Source organism: Otolemur garnettii, unplaced genomic scaffold (genome assembly GCF_000181295.1).
Source record: "Otolemur garnettii isolate 467f Iridium unplaced genomic scaffold, OtoGar3 scaffold00068, whole genome shotgun sequence".
NCBI classification, from domain to species: domain Eukaryota; kingdom Metazoa; phylum Chordata; class Mammalia; order Primates; family Galagidae; genus Otolemur; species Otolemur garnettii.
The window spans coordinates 6,570,067-6,589,411 of NW_003852463.1; the positions used below are offsets into that span (position 1 = coordinate 6,570,067).

The 19,345-nt window shown below is 42.9% G+C and overlaps 1 protein-coding gene across 1 annotated transcript in view; it reads right to left on the reverse strand.

Annotated features, from left to right (window-relative positions):
- Positions 1–19,345, reverse strand: part of ANTXR1 (anthrax toxin receptor 1) — a 241,927-nt gene that overhangs the window by 16,615 nt on the left and 205,967 nt on the right. Inside the window, exon 18 of the mRNA XM_023515283.1 lies at positions 4–50. Coding sequence (XP_023371051.1) covers positions 4–50 — 47 coding nt within the window. The remainder of the gene's footprint in view (positions 1–3; positions 51–19,345) is intronic.

Here is a 19,345-nt window from a genome sequence, read left to right on the forward strand (position 1 = left end):
TACTTGGCTGGCTGGTTGTTCTTGACTCTGGTGAAGTTGATACAACGTCCCTAGAATAGAACCAGAGAGAAGCAAATGTTAGTAGGTGGCCTTGGGTTGGGCGGCTTGAAAACAGACAACTGTTGGTGACAACGCTCTGCTGACATATAGTAGAACTCGACAACAGATTAGCTCCTGATTCCTTATCTAGGCGGACTGTGTTGCAAAATAATTTGTTAAAATTCATTTTTTCCTGGAGGGATTCTGCACAAAGCTCTTCCCTTCCCTCTCTGCCTCAAGGGAGAGGAGATGAAGAAATCAAGGCTCAGAAAAGCTAAGTCACTTTCTTAAGGCCACGCAACTTGGGGGAGGTGGGGTTGATAATTCTAACCCCAAATACTCTAGAACAGTGGTTCTCAACCTTCCTAATGCTGTGATGTATTTTCATTGTTACAAAGCGGTTGTGACCCACAGGTTGAGAACGGCTCTAGAACTATTCTTCCTGCTCCACTCCTTCTAAAGAAGAGTACCCACATTTTATAAACCAAAGCAACTTATTTTGATTGATTTAACTTTCCAGTTATCCTACTGGAAGTAGCAAAATGTTAACGTGTGCTTTTCCTATGTCACTCAGGGGTGTGCAATTAATCTGGGATGTGAGTTGTCACGAATGTGGCAAATAGGGGTGGTCTTCAGAGTCCCTGGCAATTCGCTTCCCCTTGGCCCTTGTGCTCCCCTCAGCTGCTGGTGCTGGGTAGTCAGTGAGGGATAGAGCCATCCCTATTGCTGCACAAAAGCCAGCAATTCCTATCTGTGCCCTGCCTTCCCCGAAGCACTAGTAACTAATGAACAGTTGCCCTGCTCTGGTCTGGTTACGGGATTCCTTCTTCTGGATGGGGCTGCACCTGCCCAGGCACTCTTAGGTTCTTCAGAAATACAATATGGAGATACTTTATTGCCAGGCAGGTATATGTCCTGAATTCTGCTTTCCCTCATCCTTCCCAGGGACTCAAATGGGCAGTGCAGAGTAGACACCGGGAAGCCCTTGAAAGTGAGAGTCTGCAGCCCCCAGGAGCCCTGTCTCTCCTGGCTGCCTCCCCCTCCGCCCTTAGAGCCGCAGGCACATCCTCATTTCTGCTGGCACTCAGGAGCCTCCATGCAATGCTCAGCTCTACAAGGAGGGAGAAGGGGCTCTCCTGCTCACTGTGGTCCCCGGCTGGGGGTGACTGCCCTTCACTTTGCCTGTAAGACCCTCTTCCTGCCCTGCCTGGGCCCAGAGAGTGGCCCTCCCTCTTGGCGTTGCCCTGGATGCTTGCAGAACCCCTCTCCACGGATGCTGAGGTGGCATCACACCTCTCTGGGGATGCCCCCTTCCTTTCCCCTTCTGCTAGTTTGAATCCAGTGATAGACACAGTGCCATGCTGGGCCTGTGGTTGGGGCATATGGATGTCCCAGGCCTCATGCTCCAGGATAGACACTCATCCTGCGGTGTCCAACCCACAGGGGATGTGTTCAGAGAGCCCAGCGTTTCACCTTCCATGAGCCTGGGGGGAATGAAGATGGCGAGATGAGGAATTCAAGGAGGCTGCCTCCATGACAACAGGGAAACACAAGGGTGTGCTGGCTAAGACCGGCTCAGGGTGAGTCACAGCAGGGATAAGCCAGCTTGTGGGGCCCAGGGAGGCCCAGAAACCTTCCCTCACCTGTGGCCAGCGCCACTCTGCCTTCAAGTCAGAAACAAGCCCCTTTTCTTCCACACGTCCTCCCTTGATGACTCCAGCCTTCACTTCCCTTTGCGTTTTTGAGTTTTCTAGTTACAGTTTACGGCCACACCGCAGCCCACATATCGTGATTGTCTTAGGTACAAATGCCTTGTTTCCTGACCAGATGAGAAAGTTCTGGAAGGGTGTGGCCTGTTTTTCACTTTGCTGCTCTGCAACCCAAAACCTCATGGGGTGCTCTGCAACCCAAAACCTCATGGGGTGCTCTGCATGGTAGGGACTCTGTCAAAAGTCATTTAAGGCCGCTTGGGACAAAGCAGGGGCTTAGGACAACATTAGCAATAAACTGAAAATTCCTTCACAAGACACGGCATTAGCCAGAGAGAATCTTGGTGAGGACGGGCCAAGCTTGGCTGGACTGCGATTGTTTAGGAGTATAGTGCTGTGTGTAGATGCCAGTAGCCTGGTTTCTCCGAGCTTGCATTTCGTGTGATTAAACAGGCGCTAACCTCCTTAGGTTCTGCCCGGGGGTCCACTAACTGCAGACACAAGTTACTGCCTTGTTGCACTGCCCAGAGCTCCCAGCCCCCGCCCATTACGCTGATTTTGTAACCCAGTACTATACATTCCTGGTTGTCCAAGCAGCCCTCTTTTATAGATTTATAAATCTAAGCCTTGGTTACAGTTTATTTACGATTCTGCACAAAGCTCTTCCCTTTAAATGTGAGGGTCCTAATGATTGCCATGTGGGATGAATTCCTGTGAGGACAACTCAGAACTGGGATTTACTGTGCTATCTATTCTGCCCTTCCTTCCTAAACATGCTAAGTCAGACTGGGAGGCTCAAAAGACTCATCTCCTTTAAAGGTAAAGGAAAATTCTGATCCTGGGGAAAGAGCTGCTGGTGTAGGGGGTCAAGTCCCTGTCTGGCTTCAGATTTCGCTAGAGCTGGCCACAGGGCTGGGGCAAGAGAGGAGACTAATTCATGCAGAAGCCCATTTACTTATTTCCCGCAATTGTGACTCTACTATTCTCCACCATACCAGAGGTTGTTTTATCCAGAGACAAAATCAGGAGCTACCAGCCTTTTGCTACCACTATGTCTGTTCATAACTCATGTTAGGACTCCCGAATGTTTTCAAAGAGGTCTGAGAAGATGGGATGGGAGAGGGCTAGAGGTGGGAGTGAGGTGGGAAGGGCGACCTCTCTAGGGCAGCCCCTCTAGCTGGGGCCACGGTTTTGTCCAGAGCAGCAGGGGAATGGGGGCAGGATGGGGTGGGGAAGAGCCAAGGAACCCCACTTCCTATGGGCAGTAACACCCCACGGGTGGTCTATTCTAGAGTCATGGGGTGGTTCATTACAGACCTTCAGGCCATTAGAGCTGAGCACAAAGGCCCAGAGTTCTTGTTAAACAGCCAGAGGGGAGGGGCCGGGTTCACAGCCTCTGCCTCACTCTCCACAGTGTGACGTGGGTGGGGTAATCACAGCACCTGGCATTCACAGGCATTAAGAGGATTCACCTAAGCAGTGTTGTGAAGGGCTTGGGACCGTGCCTGGCACGTCATGTTTGGTAAATGAAGCAGATTCTAATGCTATCTGATGATCAGATGTATGATGACCGTGTCTATGGTGGAAAGGCCATGTGGAGGTAGCATCAGGTATTCAGACTCCTAGCTTATAACTTCTGAGTGAGCTGAGATTAGAGCGTCTATATTCCACACCTGGCTTCTATAATAAAATTGGCAGATAGGAAAAAATGTAGCATTGAATGTGTCCAAAGCAGCCCTGGAGCTGGCTGCCTTATAGCCCCTCTCCCCTCCTCCCATTGCCACGTAGCTCCTGTAACTCACTTCTTACAGGGCCTCCCACAGTGCTCTGTGCATAGGGTTTCTCAGTGATGTATTTACATGTACTTATCTTTCTGAAAAAGGTACAGACTCTGCATAAACAAATCCCTGGGGTAATTTACAGTAAGACCCACGGTCTTCATAAGAGGGGTGGGGCTACAAATTAAGTTCTTAAAATCTGGGGCCCGAGGCGCCAACACAAACACACTAATAACACTTAGACCATATAATTGGCCTGCAGATCAGTTTACACGACATCATTTTTTGCTTGGGAGAGGATAATAGAAAGGCCAGATGTTCTCAGCGTCATGAATGCCAACAAATCTGCACCAGTGTTTGGTTAAAAGGTTGCTAGGACGATAGGAGCTCTTACTGCATAACCCTGGTCTCTTGCTAACCCAGTTTAATTTTCTACAGTACTGTTTTTGGATAGTTAGATTCAGATTCAAGATTTGGCTTTGACCTCAGTTTACCTCGGCTTCCTCATTTATAGGAACGATCTCAAATATTTTCACACATTAGCCAGAAAAAAACTGAGATTAAATTCTAAGAAGAAAATGCAACAATTAACTCATGCTAAATGGTGGCTTATCAGGATGCTAGATGGCTTTCTTTCGAGGCTTGGAAATGCCATTTTGACTTGGCTGTATCTCGTTGTGCTGGGAGGATTATTAGAAATGGGCAGGCACATCATCTTCTTTTTTTTTTTGAGACAGAGCCTCAAGCTGTCCCCCTGGATAGAGTGCCTTGGCATTACAGCTCACAGCAACCTCCAACTCCTGGGCTCAAGAGAGTCTCCTGCCTCTGCCTCCCAAGTAGCTGGGACCACAGGCGCCCACCACAGGCGCCCCGACAGTGCCCGGCTATTTTTTTTGGTTGCAGCTGTCATTGTTGTTTGGCGGGTCCGGGCTGGGGATTCAAACCCGCCACCTTAGGTGTACGTGGCTGGCGCCTTAGCTGGTTGAGCTATAGGCGCCGAGCCACATCATCTTCTTTATTTATTACCAAAACCCTGTGAGCTGAGTATCATTATTTTTATCACACAGAAAAGAAGCTGAGGCCTCAGACTTATTTGAATAACCTGCTCAAGAATACACAGCCACTAAGTGGCAGAGTGGGATTAAAACCCAGCTGTGTTTGCCTTGGGAACTCAATCTTTTTACTGAATATAGATGAAAAGTGTAATTTATTTCTTGATGAAAAGTGTAATTTCTTTCTTTCTTTTCTTTTTTCTTTTTGAGATAGAGTCTCACTTTGTCATCCTCAGTAGAGTGCTATAGCGTCACAGCTCACAGCAACCTCTACCTCTTGGACTTAGGCGATTTTCTTGCCTCAGCCACTTGAGTAGTTGTGATTACAGGCACCTGCCACAGTGCCCAGCTATTTTTTCTTTGTTGCAGAACTTGAAGGACTTGTCTTGAAGGACCTATAGACGGCATCAACATGGTAGCCCTTGACCATAGCTGTTAGGAGATTTTTTCCAGAACCTAAGCCTGGTCAGTTCATTCTCCAGCTCAGACTTCTACAGTGATTCCCTCTCACCTTTAAAATAAAATCCACATGCCTTCAGTGGCATAGGCAGCCCTTTGTGATCTGGTCCTTGCTTGTATCTTTTAATTAATTTGTTACTTTTTATTCGAGGATGTCTAGCTGGGCCCATCCTAAGGCCTCCACAAACAACTGTTTAGTAGAGAATGTAAAGTGCCACTTGCTCTTCTCTCAATGTTTCCCAGTATAAACACTGCTCCCCAACTGGTCACTGAACATCTCTGGGGCAGCATCAGGGTCTTCTTTTCAACCTAGTGCTACTATAAAGATATTCAGGTTCAAGTTCCTGTTGGCACTCAGCCAATACCCCTGAGGGTCTCTGAGGTACAGCAAATCCTCTCAAAAAGCTCAGATTTTCCCCTAAGTTTAGATTTTGGGAAGGTCAAGGGTCCACTAACATGGCTACGTATTTAGGGCTTCTTAGTCACCTCCCACGGCCTCTTTGGACATTTCCTAGGCCTTTGAGGGTGGGGATGGTAAGAATTCTGTGTGTTTCCCTTGGTTTCCACATTTGAAATGTTAACGTGTTACCTTTAGAAATACTTTCTGGTTACTTTTGGTCGTTTTATCAAAAAAAAAATTTAGAAACATTTTTCTAAAATATAGACAAAATCCTACAAAATCTTCTGCCTAAATTAAAGGTGACATGCTCTGAAACAATTATGGACCCGTCAGGATGAAAGATCCTACTGATCAGGTTCTGGCTTGTCCCAGAATTGAACTGCATACGCTAATGGTCCAAGGAATGTGATAAAGGAAACGGGTGCTGTGGGGCGCTGGTCTGTCTTGTGGGCTGAAGGCAGAGTTCTACTTCCAGTCCTCCCACTAACACACCCACTGTGAAACCTGGCGCACATCATTTTCTCTCTATGGATCTCAGTTTCTTCATCTCTGCAACAAAGCTCTTGCATTAGCTCGCCAAGGGCCTTCCAACCCTAATATTTTGATTCTATCAAAACAGGAGTTGCTTTGAAATCCTTCAGTTGGATACTTTTCTCTGAATTCTCTTGGGGCAGCCAGTTTGCGCATCTTTTTATGCTAGATTGGCTAACTCTATGTATTGCATATTTTCTGGTTAGTCATTAGATTTTTAAAAATACCAATAAATTATGAATTCAAGATTGAAGGCTCCACCCTCTGCTCTTCTGTCATTGTGGTGAGGATTCAAGCTTGCCTGCAAGTTCTGAATTTGGGTTTCTAGGATGACAGGAGAGATGGGAGAAGAGGTGTGGGTTGATTGTGTGCAAAAGACTTGCCAGGGGTGAGGTCATACGTGTTGAGTGTTATAAAACATCTGTTTGGGCACCAGGCACACTCGGTGGAGAGGAAGCTGGCCTTCAGAATGCTTAAAAATATGCTACAGCTCCCACAGATTAAACCAAATAGTTTCCTATAAACATAGGTCATCTAAGGAAATTGGATTTCACAGGAAGAATACTAAAATAATCAGATGGAAAAAAAATACATGACATATACTCCAAGTTTCCTCTGACAAATACCTTTTCTCTCTGACCTACTTCTTCCATTGGTTGTCCTGTTTGGAGGATTGCAGGCATGTCTCAAGTTGCAAATGGATTCGGTTTCTGAAGTTTGGAAGTCAGCTGTTTGGAACTAGGAGCCTAGTCACTAACTTAAATCACTCTTGTAAATGGACAGTGGTTCTCAGGTTAGACCACAAAAGCTCACTGCATATTTGAAGGTAAGTAACCCTGCTGAAGGTGGTGCTCTAGCGATGAATCAGACACATTGACAAGGAACGGAGAGAGGGCTGACCCGAATGACTCTGTAGTGCCTTCTACTGGCTATGACTCTTTTTGTTAATTCATTTGCACATCCACCCTTTTGACAAGTGGTTTTTGGGTGCTGACTGGGACTTGAACAGCTCATGAGGAGCTGCACAGAGTATTCAGCAAATGCTGAGGTTCCTGCCCCTGTGAATAATATAGTCCAGAGGCAGAGACAGACAGGAGTCAAGTGACCCCACAAACAAATGGACCCCAGCAACCATACTTGTGACCTGTGGTCCTGATCTTGGCCACAGGTGACTGGACCAGAGGTAGCTACCTAACCTGAGCTCGGCCAGTGGGATCCTCTCTCCCGAGAATCTGGAATGACCACGGACTGACAAGCAGGCACGCAGTTAGAACGGATCCTCTGATTAGAGGGAATGTGAGTGGGAACTGGCTACAGCCAGGGAGAGGCAGAGAAAGTCTGGATTTTATTTCTTAAAGATCTTTCACACCCATTTACTCCTCCCCATTCTCTCTTCTCTCATCTCCTATAACTAGGCCACCAAGTAAACTGGTTTTCCTGACTTTAACTTTCTCTTTTGCATTGATATTTTGGTTTCTATATACATTGTATACATAAGCACACACATACACATATTCATAAAAATGTGCTTATATACAGACATGTGTATATGCGCATGTGCATGCATGCGTATATACCTGTACATAGAAAAATGTGCACATCCATGGACACACATTCAAAGTTACGTTCCTGCATAAACCCCGACACCTCCCCACCTTCAATCCAAGTTCCTCAGCACAGACAGGCCCCTGTTGCCCTTGTGCTTCTCTCTGCTGCTCCACTTCCTTTTCTTTCTTTCAACCCTACACCTCAGCTTCGGTCCAGCTTTTGAAATGAAGCCACCTACTCTCATTCCTCTTCTGACAGCATTCATTTCACAAGCCCAGTTCCACGGCAGAAGCCAGACGGCCGGACTTCTGTCCTGCTCCTTCCCCTTCCGGGAAGCTGGAGGTGAGGGTGACAAGGAGGGCGTGCTGTGGGTGGTGACGCTCAGATCCTTCTTGGCTCCCATTTCCCCACCTCAAACTTGCCCTGCCTATAAATCTCATAAAATAGGCTGCCTTTTATGTGCCGTTCATGGAAAGGGATCCAAGGTCAATTCTCTCAGTTATTTGATTCATTTTGCTGACACACAGGCTGGCGCACTCTCCATAATAACGTCTTTGGATGCCAAAACTGAGGGTGAGATGAAAGCACGAAGGAAATATTTGGTAACATGAGGAAACCAGAAAAACGAAGGAAAGGGTAGAAATAAAAATGGCATATCTTTAGTGGAACACACGCAAACCTAAGCTTTGTCAAGAATAGATACTGATATGTGGCTTCACAATAAAATCCCCTTTTCATCTAATAACAAAGTTCTGTTTTCTCTGTTGAAAATTTGGGAAATACACAAAGGAAGGAGGAAGAAGAGGAAGGGAGAAATACACAAAGGAAGGAGGAAGAAGAGGAAGGGAGAAGGGCAATGTTAAGTTACAGGACTCAAAGTTAACATTTTCTGTCTATTCAGAATACACACACATACACACAGGCTACTGTATATATTTTCACAAAGGGGATCATCTGTATAAAAAGTTTTAAAATAATATGCTGTGACCATTTCTCCCCTGCCATTTTTCCAACAGTGCATTATCATCTATCACATGAGGTCACTACCCGCAGTTATAAATCCTTTATTGCTGGGTATTATTGTCTATTTAACTTGTCTCTATTATAAACAACGCTATGACAAAACTACTCATCCAGAATTTTTCCATACGTTCATCAATTGTTTTAGAATGAATTGTTTGAGGTAGAATTGGTGGGTCAAAGCATATGCACGTTTTAACAGTTTTTGATAGTACACTGTAAAATTGTCTTCTAGAAAGAGTGACATCCATTTGTAGTCCCCATTCTATTTTATGAGAATTTCTATTTCCCTATACTTTTGATTACAGAATGTTAGTTCTGAAGTTGGCTAATTTGTCAGATGGAATGATACTATCGTTTTCATATTCATTGTTTCATTACTTGTGAGATGAAAGAGTTTATGTTTACGGATATTAGCCCTCTGTATGTCACTTTTAATGACTTGCCTATTTATACACTTTTCCCATTTTTCTACTGAGGTTTTGATCTTTTCTTACTGATTTGTAAGAGCTTTTTATAGAGTGGTGATGATACACGGCTTGTGTTAGCTATGTTTTCTTTATTTTGTGATTTGCCTTTTAATTTTGCTTATGGTATATTTTTCTTTTCTTTTCTTTTTTTTTTTTTTTACTGGAGACAGCGTCTTAGTCTGTTGCCTGGGCTAGAGTGACATGCATCAGCCTACTTCACAGCAACTCCAAACTCCTGGGCTCAAGGATTGTCTTGCCTAAGCCTCCCAAGTAGCTGGGACTACATGTGCCGGCCACCATACCTGGCTATTTTTAGTAGAGACAGAGTCTCACTCTTGCTCAGGCTGGTCTCAAACTTCTGAGCTCAAGGGATCCTCTCACCCTGACCTGCCAGAGTGCGAGGATTATAGGCACGAACTATCATGCTTTGGCCACTTCTGGAATTTTTTCATGTGTAGAAGTTAAACATTTTTGGTGGGTGGCAGATTTTATCAATTTATGGAGTCCATTTTTCATATGTATTAGAAAGGTCATTATTCTTCTTTCCTAGTTATGTTATAATTTCTTATTATAGCTTTACTTTTCTACATTTATGGAATGTGGACTCTAGAGCTAAAATGCCAGGACTCAAAGTCTGGTTCAGCAACTTATTGTATTATCTTGGATAAATAATCTGTTTCCTTTTCTGTAAAATGGGATTAAATAATTAGTCTTATGGGATTATCATGAGGATTGAAATTATAAATAACTCTGAACAGTGTCTGACACATATAAGTACACAGTAAATGTTAACTATTATCATCTGGAATACATTTTGGCATAAGGTGCGGGGTGCAAGTTCAAATTTATTTCATCTTTTTCTAAATGGTTACCTGTGTGCCAGTACCATTTCTTAAGTGAGAGTCTAACAAACCTTCCAACTGATTTAATGCTACCCTTATCAGATAGTAAATTCTCCTTTGTTCCTTCATTTGTTTCTGGGATCTCTGCTCCATTTTTCTCATGTGTCCGTCTATATTTATAGCAGCAGAGTTTCATTATTATAGTTTCACAGTATATTTTTTAATTGGTATTATAAGTATTCCTTTATTCTTTTTCCTTTTCAAGGCTACTCGCACTATTCTCATCTGTTCATTTTTCCAATAAACTAATCATTAGAATAATGTAATTCATGAATTAAGTTGGGAAAAACGAAGTTACATTTTTATGTTTTCTAATCCATAAATAGGACATTAAAGGAAAGATTTGTAGTTTTCCATAAAGAGGTCCAGCCTGGTTTAAAAATTTATTCCTAGAATTCTTTCATTGTTACTACAGTAAAGTTTAACTTTTCTCTACTTCAATATCTTACTCTTAGTAGATTTACTTTGTATGTAAATACTTTACTAAATTCTCTTATGGCTTTTTCTATTGGTATAATTTAATTGTTTCATTTCTAATGTTTATCTCTTATTACTTTTTCTTGCTTTATTGCCAAGGTTAGAATGTCCAAAATATTGTTAGCAATAGAAGTGATATCAGGTATCTTTAGTCTTTAATGCCTCCTTATTTCATAAACAAAGTAGTTTAGGCCCATTTTCTTGCATTAAAAATATTTTTCTAATTCCTAGTTTGTTAAGAGTTTAAGATATTTTTAAAGAAAAATCCTTTTGGGCTCAGTGCCTATAGCTCAGCAGCTAGGGTGCCAGCCATATATACAGGAGCTGGTGGGTTCGAACCTGGCCTGGACCTGCCAAACAATGACAACTATAACCAAAAAACAGCTGAGCATTGTGGTGGGTGCCTATAGTCCCAGCTACTTGGGAGGCTGAGGCAAGAGAATCGCTTAAGCCCAAGAGTTTGAGGTGGCTGTGAGCTGTGACGCCATAGCACTCTACTGAGGGTGACGTAGTGAGACTCTGTCTCAAAAACAAAAGAAAAAAAAAAGAAAAATCCTTCTGATATAAATAAGAACCATATTTTTACTCATTTTAAGAAAATAATGTCCTAGTCACAGTTGATAATCTTTAAAAATAATATCTAAAAATTTTATTAAATATCTTCTTGGCATTAACCAAAATCATCATATTATTTTTATAACTTTACTTACAAATGTGATAAATTTTATACATTTTTCTCTAATACAAATTATACATATATATATTACATACATATATACACACATACATATATATACTCTGAAAAGTAAGTTCCTGAAAAGTTCTGAAATCAACTGCTAATCTTTGATTTAGGATTTTTGCACCCAGTTTCATATGTGAGTTCGGTTATTTTTCTTTTGTTGTATGTTGTTTTACCACTAAGATTATATAACCAAAATAAATTGAGGAGATTGTCATCTTTTAATATGTCCTATATACAGTATTTCTGAATTAGCATAGGAATTTTTTATTCATCGAAAGCATGGAGAATTCTCTCAAAAATTTTCTGGACGTGTTTTTTAAAAGTGCAATTTGTTGACACCTTTAAAATTTTTATAGGTACTGACCTATTCAGGTTTTGTATTTTTTCTTGAATTGGTTCCTGTAATTTATTCTTTCTTAGAAAATCATCCATTTCACCAGGTTTTTTTTTTTTTTTTTTGAGACAGAGTCTCACTATGTCTCCTCTGTAGAGTGCTTAGCGTCACAGTTCACAGCAACCTCAAACTCTTGGGCTTAAGTGATTCTCTTGCCTCAGCCTCCTAAGTAGCTGGGACTATAGGCACCCACCACAACGCCCAGCTATTTTTTTTTATTGTAGTTATCATTGTCATTTTAACAGGTCTGGGCTGAGTTTGAACCCACCAGCCACGGGGGAATGTGGCAGGAGCCCTAACCACTGAGCTACGGGTGCTGAGCCTTTACCAAGATTTTCAAAGCATTTGTATAGATTTGTACTTACTACACAGGAAATTCTGTGTAGACAAGTCTCCTTATTTGTAGTGATACTCCTTTTGGCATTCTTAATAATATGCCTATTTACATGTTCTGACTTTTTTTGATTTATTTTTCAAAAATTTGTCAGTGATATTAGTATTTCCAAAAAAACTTTTAAAGATGTCTCATTTCTACTGATTTTGCTTTGTTTTCATTAATTTGTTCTTATATTCATGAATTCCTTCTTTTTGCTTTCTGTAGATTTGTCTCATATTCATTTCTAAGTTTTGACTGCTGCTTACCTCATTTGTTTTCGTTTTTTTCTTTATTTAATAATGAAAGAATTTAAGGCTATTATTTTCCAAATCCCTAAGTTTTTACTGTTGTGTTCCAATTGTAATTATTTTCTAGAATCTCATTAAATTGCAGTTTTGATTTATTCTTAGACCTAGCAGCAATTTATGTTAGTGTTTCACAACTTCTAAGTGCTTTTTAAAACAAGGATTCAATCCTTTATTGCTTATAGCATTTTTTGGGGGGGGGGCGGTATATTGGAAAAATGTGGGATATAAAAATTATATTCTTTTTTTTAAGGTTTTCTTTGTGCCTAAGTTATAGTCAATTCTTATATGTTTTAAGAATAACACAATTCTGGGCAGTGCCTGTGGCTCAGTGGGTAGGGCGCCAGCCCCATATACCAAGGGTAGCAGGTTCGAACCCAGCCCCGGCCAGCTAAAACAGCAGTAGCAACTGCAACAAAAAATACCCAGGCGTTGTGGCAGGTGCCTGTAGTCCCAGCTACTCGGGAGGCTGAGGCAAGAGAATCACTTAAGCTAGAGAGTTGGAGGTTGCTGTGAGCTGTGATGCCATAGCATTCGACTGAGGGCGACAAAGTGAGACTCTGTCTCAAATAAAAAAAAAACACACACACACACAATTCTCTATTTGAAGAATGCTATTTATTAAATACCCATTAGAGTTATATTTTGAGTAGATTAATCTATATATTTTATTTATTTTTCATCTACTTGATTTATTTAACTCCAAGGGTGGTACAGGTTTGTTAAGTTTTTTCCTCAACATTTTACATTCTTGTTGTCTGCTCAAACTTCACTTTGCTCCTTCAGACACTGGGCCACTCAAGAGTAGCAGAAAGGGGGACTCTCTCAGGGCCCTCTGGCCAGTGGGAACTTCTTCTGTTCCAAACAATTCTTACTCCTTGTTTTTGGTGGTGATAGCTTGTCTGCAAGGTGGCTGCCATCACTTCCCACCTGCAGTTTGCACAGGCCACTCTCCCATGGTAAGGAGGAGTCTCTATTCCCTTGAATCTGAGCTGGCTTGTGATAGTTTTAAATACTGGGATATAACAAAAATGATATTGTGCTAGCTTTGAGTCTGACTCCAGGTGACCCAGCAGCTTCTGCTTCCTGTTTTTGGAGCTCTGAACCCGCACATAAAGTATGGTGGAGAGAGGCCTGTGGAGGCACAATGAAGGGCAGAGGAGGGAGTGAAGGAGCCTTGTTGGATGTAAGCCCATGCAACCCTCCAGAGACTCTAGCCTGCCACCATCTGACCACAACTGCAGGAAAGACACCAAATGAGAACTACTCAGCTGAGCCCAGTTGACTCACAGAGCCATGAGAAAGAGTCGTGAACCGTGGTTTAAGTCACTGTGTTTTGAAGTAGTTTGCTATGGGACAATACTGAAACAAACAGCAACTCATCTCTGTGGGCAGTAGGGCCATTCGTGGTTTGTGGAAGCTGAGTATGGGTTTCCATGTTTCTGGACTCAGAACTTGGTTCTATTCCCAAAGGTGTTAGGGATCTGGATTTGTGCTGTGATTGGCTGGGACTTTATACCACCTTTATATCCAAGGGCTCCCAGGAAAAAAATAAAATCACTGGATGAAAGAAAGCTATAAACCCCTCTCCAAGAAAATTACAAATTCCCCTTTCTCTTCTCTTGATATTGCCCTGTTGTTCATTTTGAAATGTAGCCTGTCATGGTGACAAGAAAAGGCTGAACTGAAAGAGAACTGAGGAAGATGTCACAACATTGGAAGGGTTTTCACTATTTACATACTCATGCAAACTACTTGTGTTAAGGCAGGCCTGTCATGTTCTGTCACCCATGCTCCACTGGGTAGTGGGTAGCTCAAGGTTGAAAAATCCACCTTGATTCTGTAGTCAGGTTAAATACATATGCTCAAATCATCATTTTGAGCTGAAAGTCTTTAAAAATACATTAATAAATAATTTGAGAGAGAGGAAACACAGTGAGATAAAGTAGTTCTGCCATCCCAGTGGTGATGGATGAACTCTGTTCTAAGCTTATATAAAAGGCTGTTAAGTACCTATGGTTTCTGTGTCCAAGCTATGCCTAAGTTACTATTAATTACTCATCTCACAAATGAATGAACTTGTAAGTCTGAATTGAGAAGCACGTGCTTTGATGGCCCCCACGGAAGGCCAATAAGCCACTGCAGCCACAGACGGCAGAAAAGCATGGGAGGTCATACGGAATTCTTTTTACAAATAAAACCTCCCTTCTGATGCTAAAATTCCTTCTTTAAATCTCATTGTTCTACAAAACTATGGCATGTTATGTATGTACCTGTTTAGTTCTGACAAATCTAAAAAAAAAAAGTGGCCAAAGTGCTGTCACTGAACACGGTGTGGCTCTAAAAAGTCAGATCTTCTAGGGTAGCAAGACAAAGACTCATGCAGAGACACCACAGGTAGTACACTTCAGAGGAGGGATAAGTCGGTAACATTTGTTGGTTCAAGAGGGAGCAAATCATGCTGAATGGCGACCCAGTGTAGCACACCCTATATGCTGTCTCTTAACTGAGCTCCTCCAAAACCCATTGGCCATCTTCTCTTCGTTGGTGGCACCCAGTCCAGTGTGTGCTCCTGGGTCCCACCAGCAGGGTAGCAATCACTTGTCTAGAGAGCCTGGCTTTAATTAGCATTTTGAATGTATCTCAGTAATACTGTTCTTTTAATGCACTTTTCTAAGATTAAGAAAAAACACTTTGTGGCCTGGTCCTGCTCAGTGAGTAAAAGTCTGACCCAGGATGAACTGATATTATTCAGAGTCTTCCTTCTCTCCCCATTAATAATCTTGAGGACATTTTCTCCTGTCCTTATCCATGTCCTTGTTAAATGACTCTACTTAGAGTCATCATTAGTGTAGTCTATTTATTATTTTGTTTATGTTGAGGTATTTGCCTTAAAAATTGGTGCCAGAAGATAAACTGACTGAGCTTGTTTGGCCAAGAGCATTATTTAGCTTGGATGTGAACATGTAAAATGGTGAAGTTGCTTATTCATCTGGTGCACGGTTCTGGCCTCATTCCTGCGCCACGTATACTAGCTCAGGGACAAGGGTTTGCATAGTTTGAGGGATGCCATCTTCAGGATGAGTTCTTTTCCTCCACCTGTCAAAGTGTTTCCTCCAAAGTGGAGAGAATATTAATTAAAAAAATTAAACAACTTTGCTTTTGTGGTTTCTGTGTTGTGGCCAGTGAGGGGTGCTCTTATGGTCTGAATGTGTGTATCTCCCTAAATTAATATTTTGAACTTCAACCCCCAATGGGATGGTGTGTGAAGATGGAGGCCTTTGGGTGGTCATTAGGGTTAGATAAGGTCATGAGAGTGGAGCCCCCATGATGAGATTTGTGCCCCTAGGACTATATTAAAGGGCTGCAGCATTAGGAAGGTTGAGAACCACTGCCCTGGGAGAAGAGACACCAGAGAGCTTGCTATCTTTCCTCTGTGCAGGCACCACTGAGGAAAGAAGAGAGCACACAGCCCAGAAGAGGTCTTCACTAGACCCTGACCATGCTGGCACCCTGAACTTGGACTTCCAGCCTCCACAGCTCTGAGAAAATACATTTCTGTTGTTTAAGTCACGCAGTTCATAGTATGTTGTTATGGCTGCCTGAGCGAACTGAGAGGCACCCTAACTGGAGATTCTCAGCAGCTCACACATGTACCACTTTCCTATCCCATGGCTTTGTCACACTGGGCCAAGCTTCCTGCTCATGAAGTTTCATGTTAATCACCTCTACTATCCACTGAGTACTGACACTGTGAAAAGTTTCATGTTAATCACCTCTACTATCCACTGAGTACTGACACTGTGCCTTCTAACAGCATTGCTGGTAAATATTTTTAACCTGATTCAAAAATGTAGACATGGCTAAGAAAGGCTAAGTAATTTATTTGGTCAGGGTCTGTCTGTAAATGAGGGACCAGTTGGAGATGTAAATCCAGGTCTGTTTAAATTGATCATGGATCAGCAGAATCAGCATTGTTAAAATGTCCATACTATCCAAAGTGATCTACAGATTCTATGTAATCCCCATTGAAATATCAACATCAGTTTTTATAGAGAAAAAATAATTCTTTTTTTTTTTTGAGACAGAGCCTCAAGCTGTCTCCTGGGTAGATTAGCATGACATCACAGCTCACAGCAACCTCCAACTCCTGGGCTCAAGCGAGTCTCTTGCCTCCACCTCCTAAGTAGCTAGGACCACAGGCACCTGCCACAATGCCTGGCTATTTTTTTTTTTGGTTGCGCCATCATTGTTGTTTGGTGGGCCGGGCTGGATTTGAACCTGCCACATTAGGTGTATGTGGCTGGCGCCGTAGCCACTTGAGCCACAGGCGCCGAGCCGAGAAAAAATAATTCTACCCTTTGTATGGAACTAGAAAAGAGCCTGAATAGCCCAAGCTCCCTTAAGCAAAACTCCCTTACTAAAACTCTATGCTCTTTCTTTTGAGCCACATGTGCTTTTAGATTGGCATAAATCTAGGGCAGAATGAATCAAAAGGCACAGGCATTAACAGAGTTGGCCTCCAGTAATACTATCCATTTGAGAATTTGCCTTGGGTCTCAATAGTTCCCCACTCCCACCATTTGCTTCCAGCTTTCCATGTCTCAATTTCTTCTTTCCTCCAAATTTCAGAGCCCTCTGGCTACCCCTTCTGGAGAGGAGCCTTATATATCCCTACCCCTCCTTCTAACCAAAACTTTTTTGTCCCCTGCGTGCTTCTCCCTTACAAGCCTTCTCTGTGCTTTTTAAGGAACAAATCCCTAATTTGATCCATGAGCTGGGACCACTCTAGTGGTTAATTTATTAATAAGCTCTGTCTTTTCACAGACACAAAACATACTGTAACAGAGACAGATAACCATCTCCCATATGAATTTTTCACTTTTTCTTCAGTTGCAGAACCCCTGAGATTCCCTGAGCACATGGCCATCTAGCTATGACTATAAAACTCTTAGCTTTCTTTGCATAAATTGGTTTAAGAGGCAGTAAGTGATGCTGGACCTAGTGGGGTGCATGAATAGCAGAGGGGTGTGGCCATGTAACCTATCCTCTGGCCAGATGTGTGTGAGTAGAAGTGATGTGTTCCTTGAAAGGAAGAGGTACCCTCCCCTTTCCATTCCTAGACTATGCAGATAAGGGCCACATTCTAGGGGTGGTGGAGAAAGATGGAAGGAGCCTGGGCCCCTAACAGCATGGGGTTGCTATATCAACCCTGGATAGCTTATTCCCAGAGGGTTACACGCGAGAGACGAAAGATCTACCTTGTTTAGGCTTGTATATTTTTTGCCTTTTGCTAGGTCAGTTGAATCTCTAACCTAAACACATGAATGATAACTCAGGAAAGGAGCCTCCTGAAGACAGCATTTTACTCTAAGGGAGTAGCCCAATTCTGGGTATTTGGGAGCTGTGGCAGGCTCTTGTGGGTCTTTTGGGAGCAGACTGGGCTTTGGATGTCTCATTTGGCTATGCAGTGGATTGCCCATTTCAACTTTAGAGAGGTGACCCCTGCCCTACTGGCTCCAAGGGGCCTTTTGACTATTTTCTGGACTCATGAGCTTCTCAGGTAAGGGCTGCCATGATCTTGCCAGTGTCTCTTAAAAACTGAAACCAAAGGAAGACAGTAGTCAAAGCCCTGAAATATCATGGCTGATATTTGTGATCAGTAAGGCTGAGAAATGGAAAACTTACGGCACTTAAAATCTGGGCTTCATTTAGGAGTATAAAGCATTAATTTAAGTTAGCCAGCCTCAAAACCATTTTCAGTTTCCACTGGACCCCGGTACTCTTCCTAATTACAAGAGCACGTAGAGTGGAATCTGAAAGGAGACATGACCCAGCCCCCAAATGCCTCCCTTCCACAGTGCAGGAAATATTGCATTGATGCAGCCTGTGTGCATCAGATGCCTGGGATTGTGTTCCGTGTGATCTGGGAAGAAATGGCTTGTCAGGCTCATGTCTAGTGAGACTGTAGGAAGAATCTTTAACAGGAAAAATATATATACCTTAAATCTTTTGGAAAGATGAAGTATATAAACTATAGTAAAGTTTTGGGGAATTTCAGCACCTGAATTATAAAGAATATTGCTAATTACCAATGAAGTTTTTTTTTTTTTTTAAATGAAAAGTGTTCTCACACTAGAGTCCAAGAGTTCGTGGCAGCAGTGAGCTGTGATTGCACCATGCCACTCCATCCTGGGCAACAGAGTGAGACCCTGTGTCTCTCTCTCTCTCACACACACCCCCCCAAAAAAAAGGAAAAGAAAGAAAAAGAAAAAAAGAATGGGCTCAGCAGAAAGCTCTACTTGGAAGGACACAAGTGACCTCATTCCCTTCCCTGTCTAGGTAAATAGTCCTTCCCAGTGAACAAACCCTTGTCAGGATAGCAAAGTCACTTCAGGTACCTGAATGGGTGGGTCTCTGACTCCAGAATTTTCCTCAGTTTCCTCTCATTGGTTATGTGACTGCTCTTGGCTTTCAGCATTTCTTATTTCTTAAACACTTTTTGGGCCCCTAGCCTCTTCCATTCTTACCAATGTGATCTTTGCAACTAGCTTAACCTTAGTCTCCCCAGGCCTCAAGACTGATCCATGTTCATCCCCAGTTGACTGGTCTTCAACCAGGCCCCGCTGCACAGGGATGGGGCTTAGGCCATGGGGGGCCTCCCCCAGTGGGCCCTGGAGCCTGCTCACAGGGCTCAGCCAGAGAACCCAAACAAACTCTGTGAATCCAGACAGTCCAGGAAAGGTGACCTCATGATTAGTAACAGCAGTCTTTGTTCAGTTTCCAAAGACCTTGCTATGAGTGGGGGGCACTATGGGTTTGGCCCACTCCTCCTTCTGGAGCTACAGCCACCCACCCCTTTCCAGTTCACTATGGAAGAACATTCTTGAGGCTGAGAGATGTGGCCGGGATGGAGGCAGAGGCATGCAATTGTGAGGCAGTGTGAGGACACACCACAATTCTGAACAACTCTCCTCATTTTCTGAGAGTTTTAGCTGGCAAAAGTTTAAATAAGCAAAAGCCCCAAGAGCATTAGCAAGCACTCCTTGCCCTCTGGCTGGTTGTCACAACTGTCACCTGCTCCTTTCATGTTTTCCAGCCTCCTTTCTTGAAAGGCAGGGACTTTGTCATATTCGGTCTAAT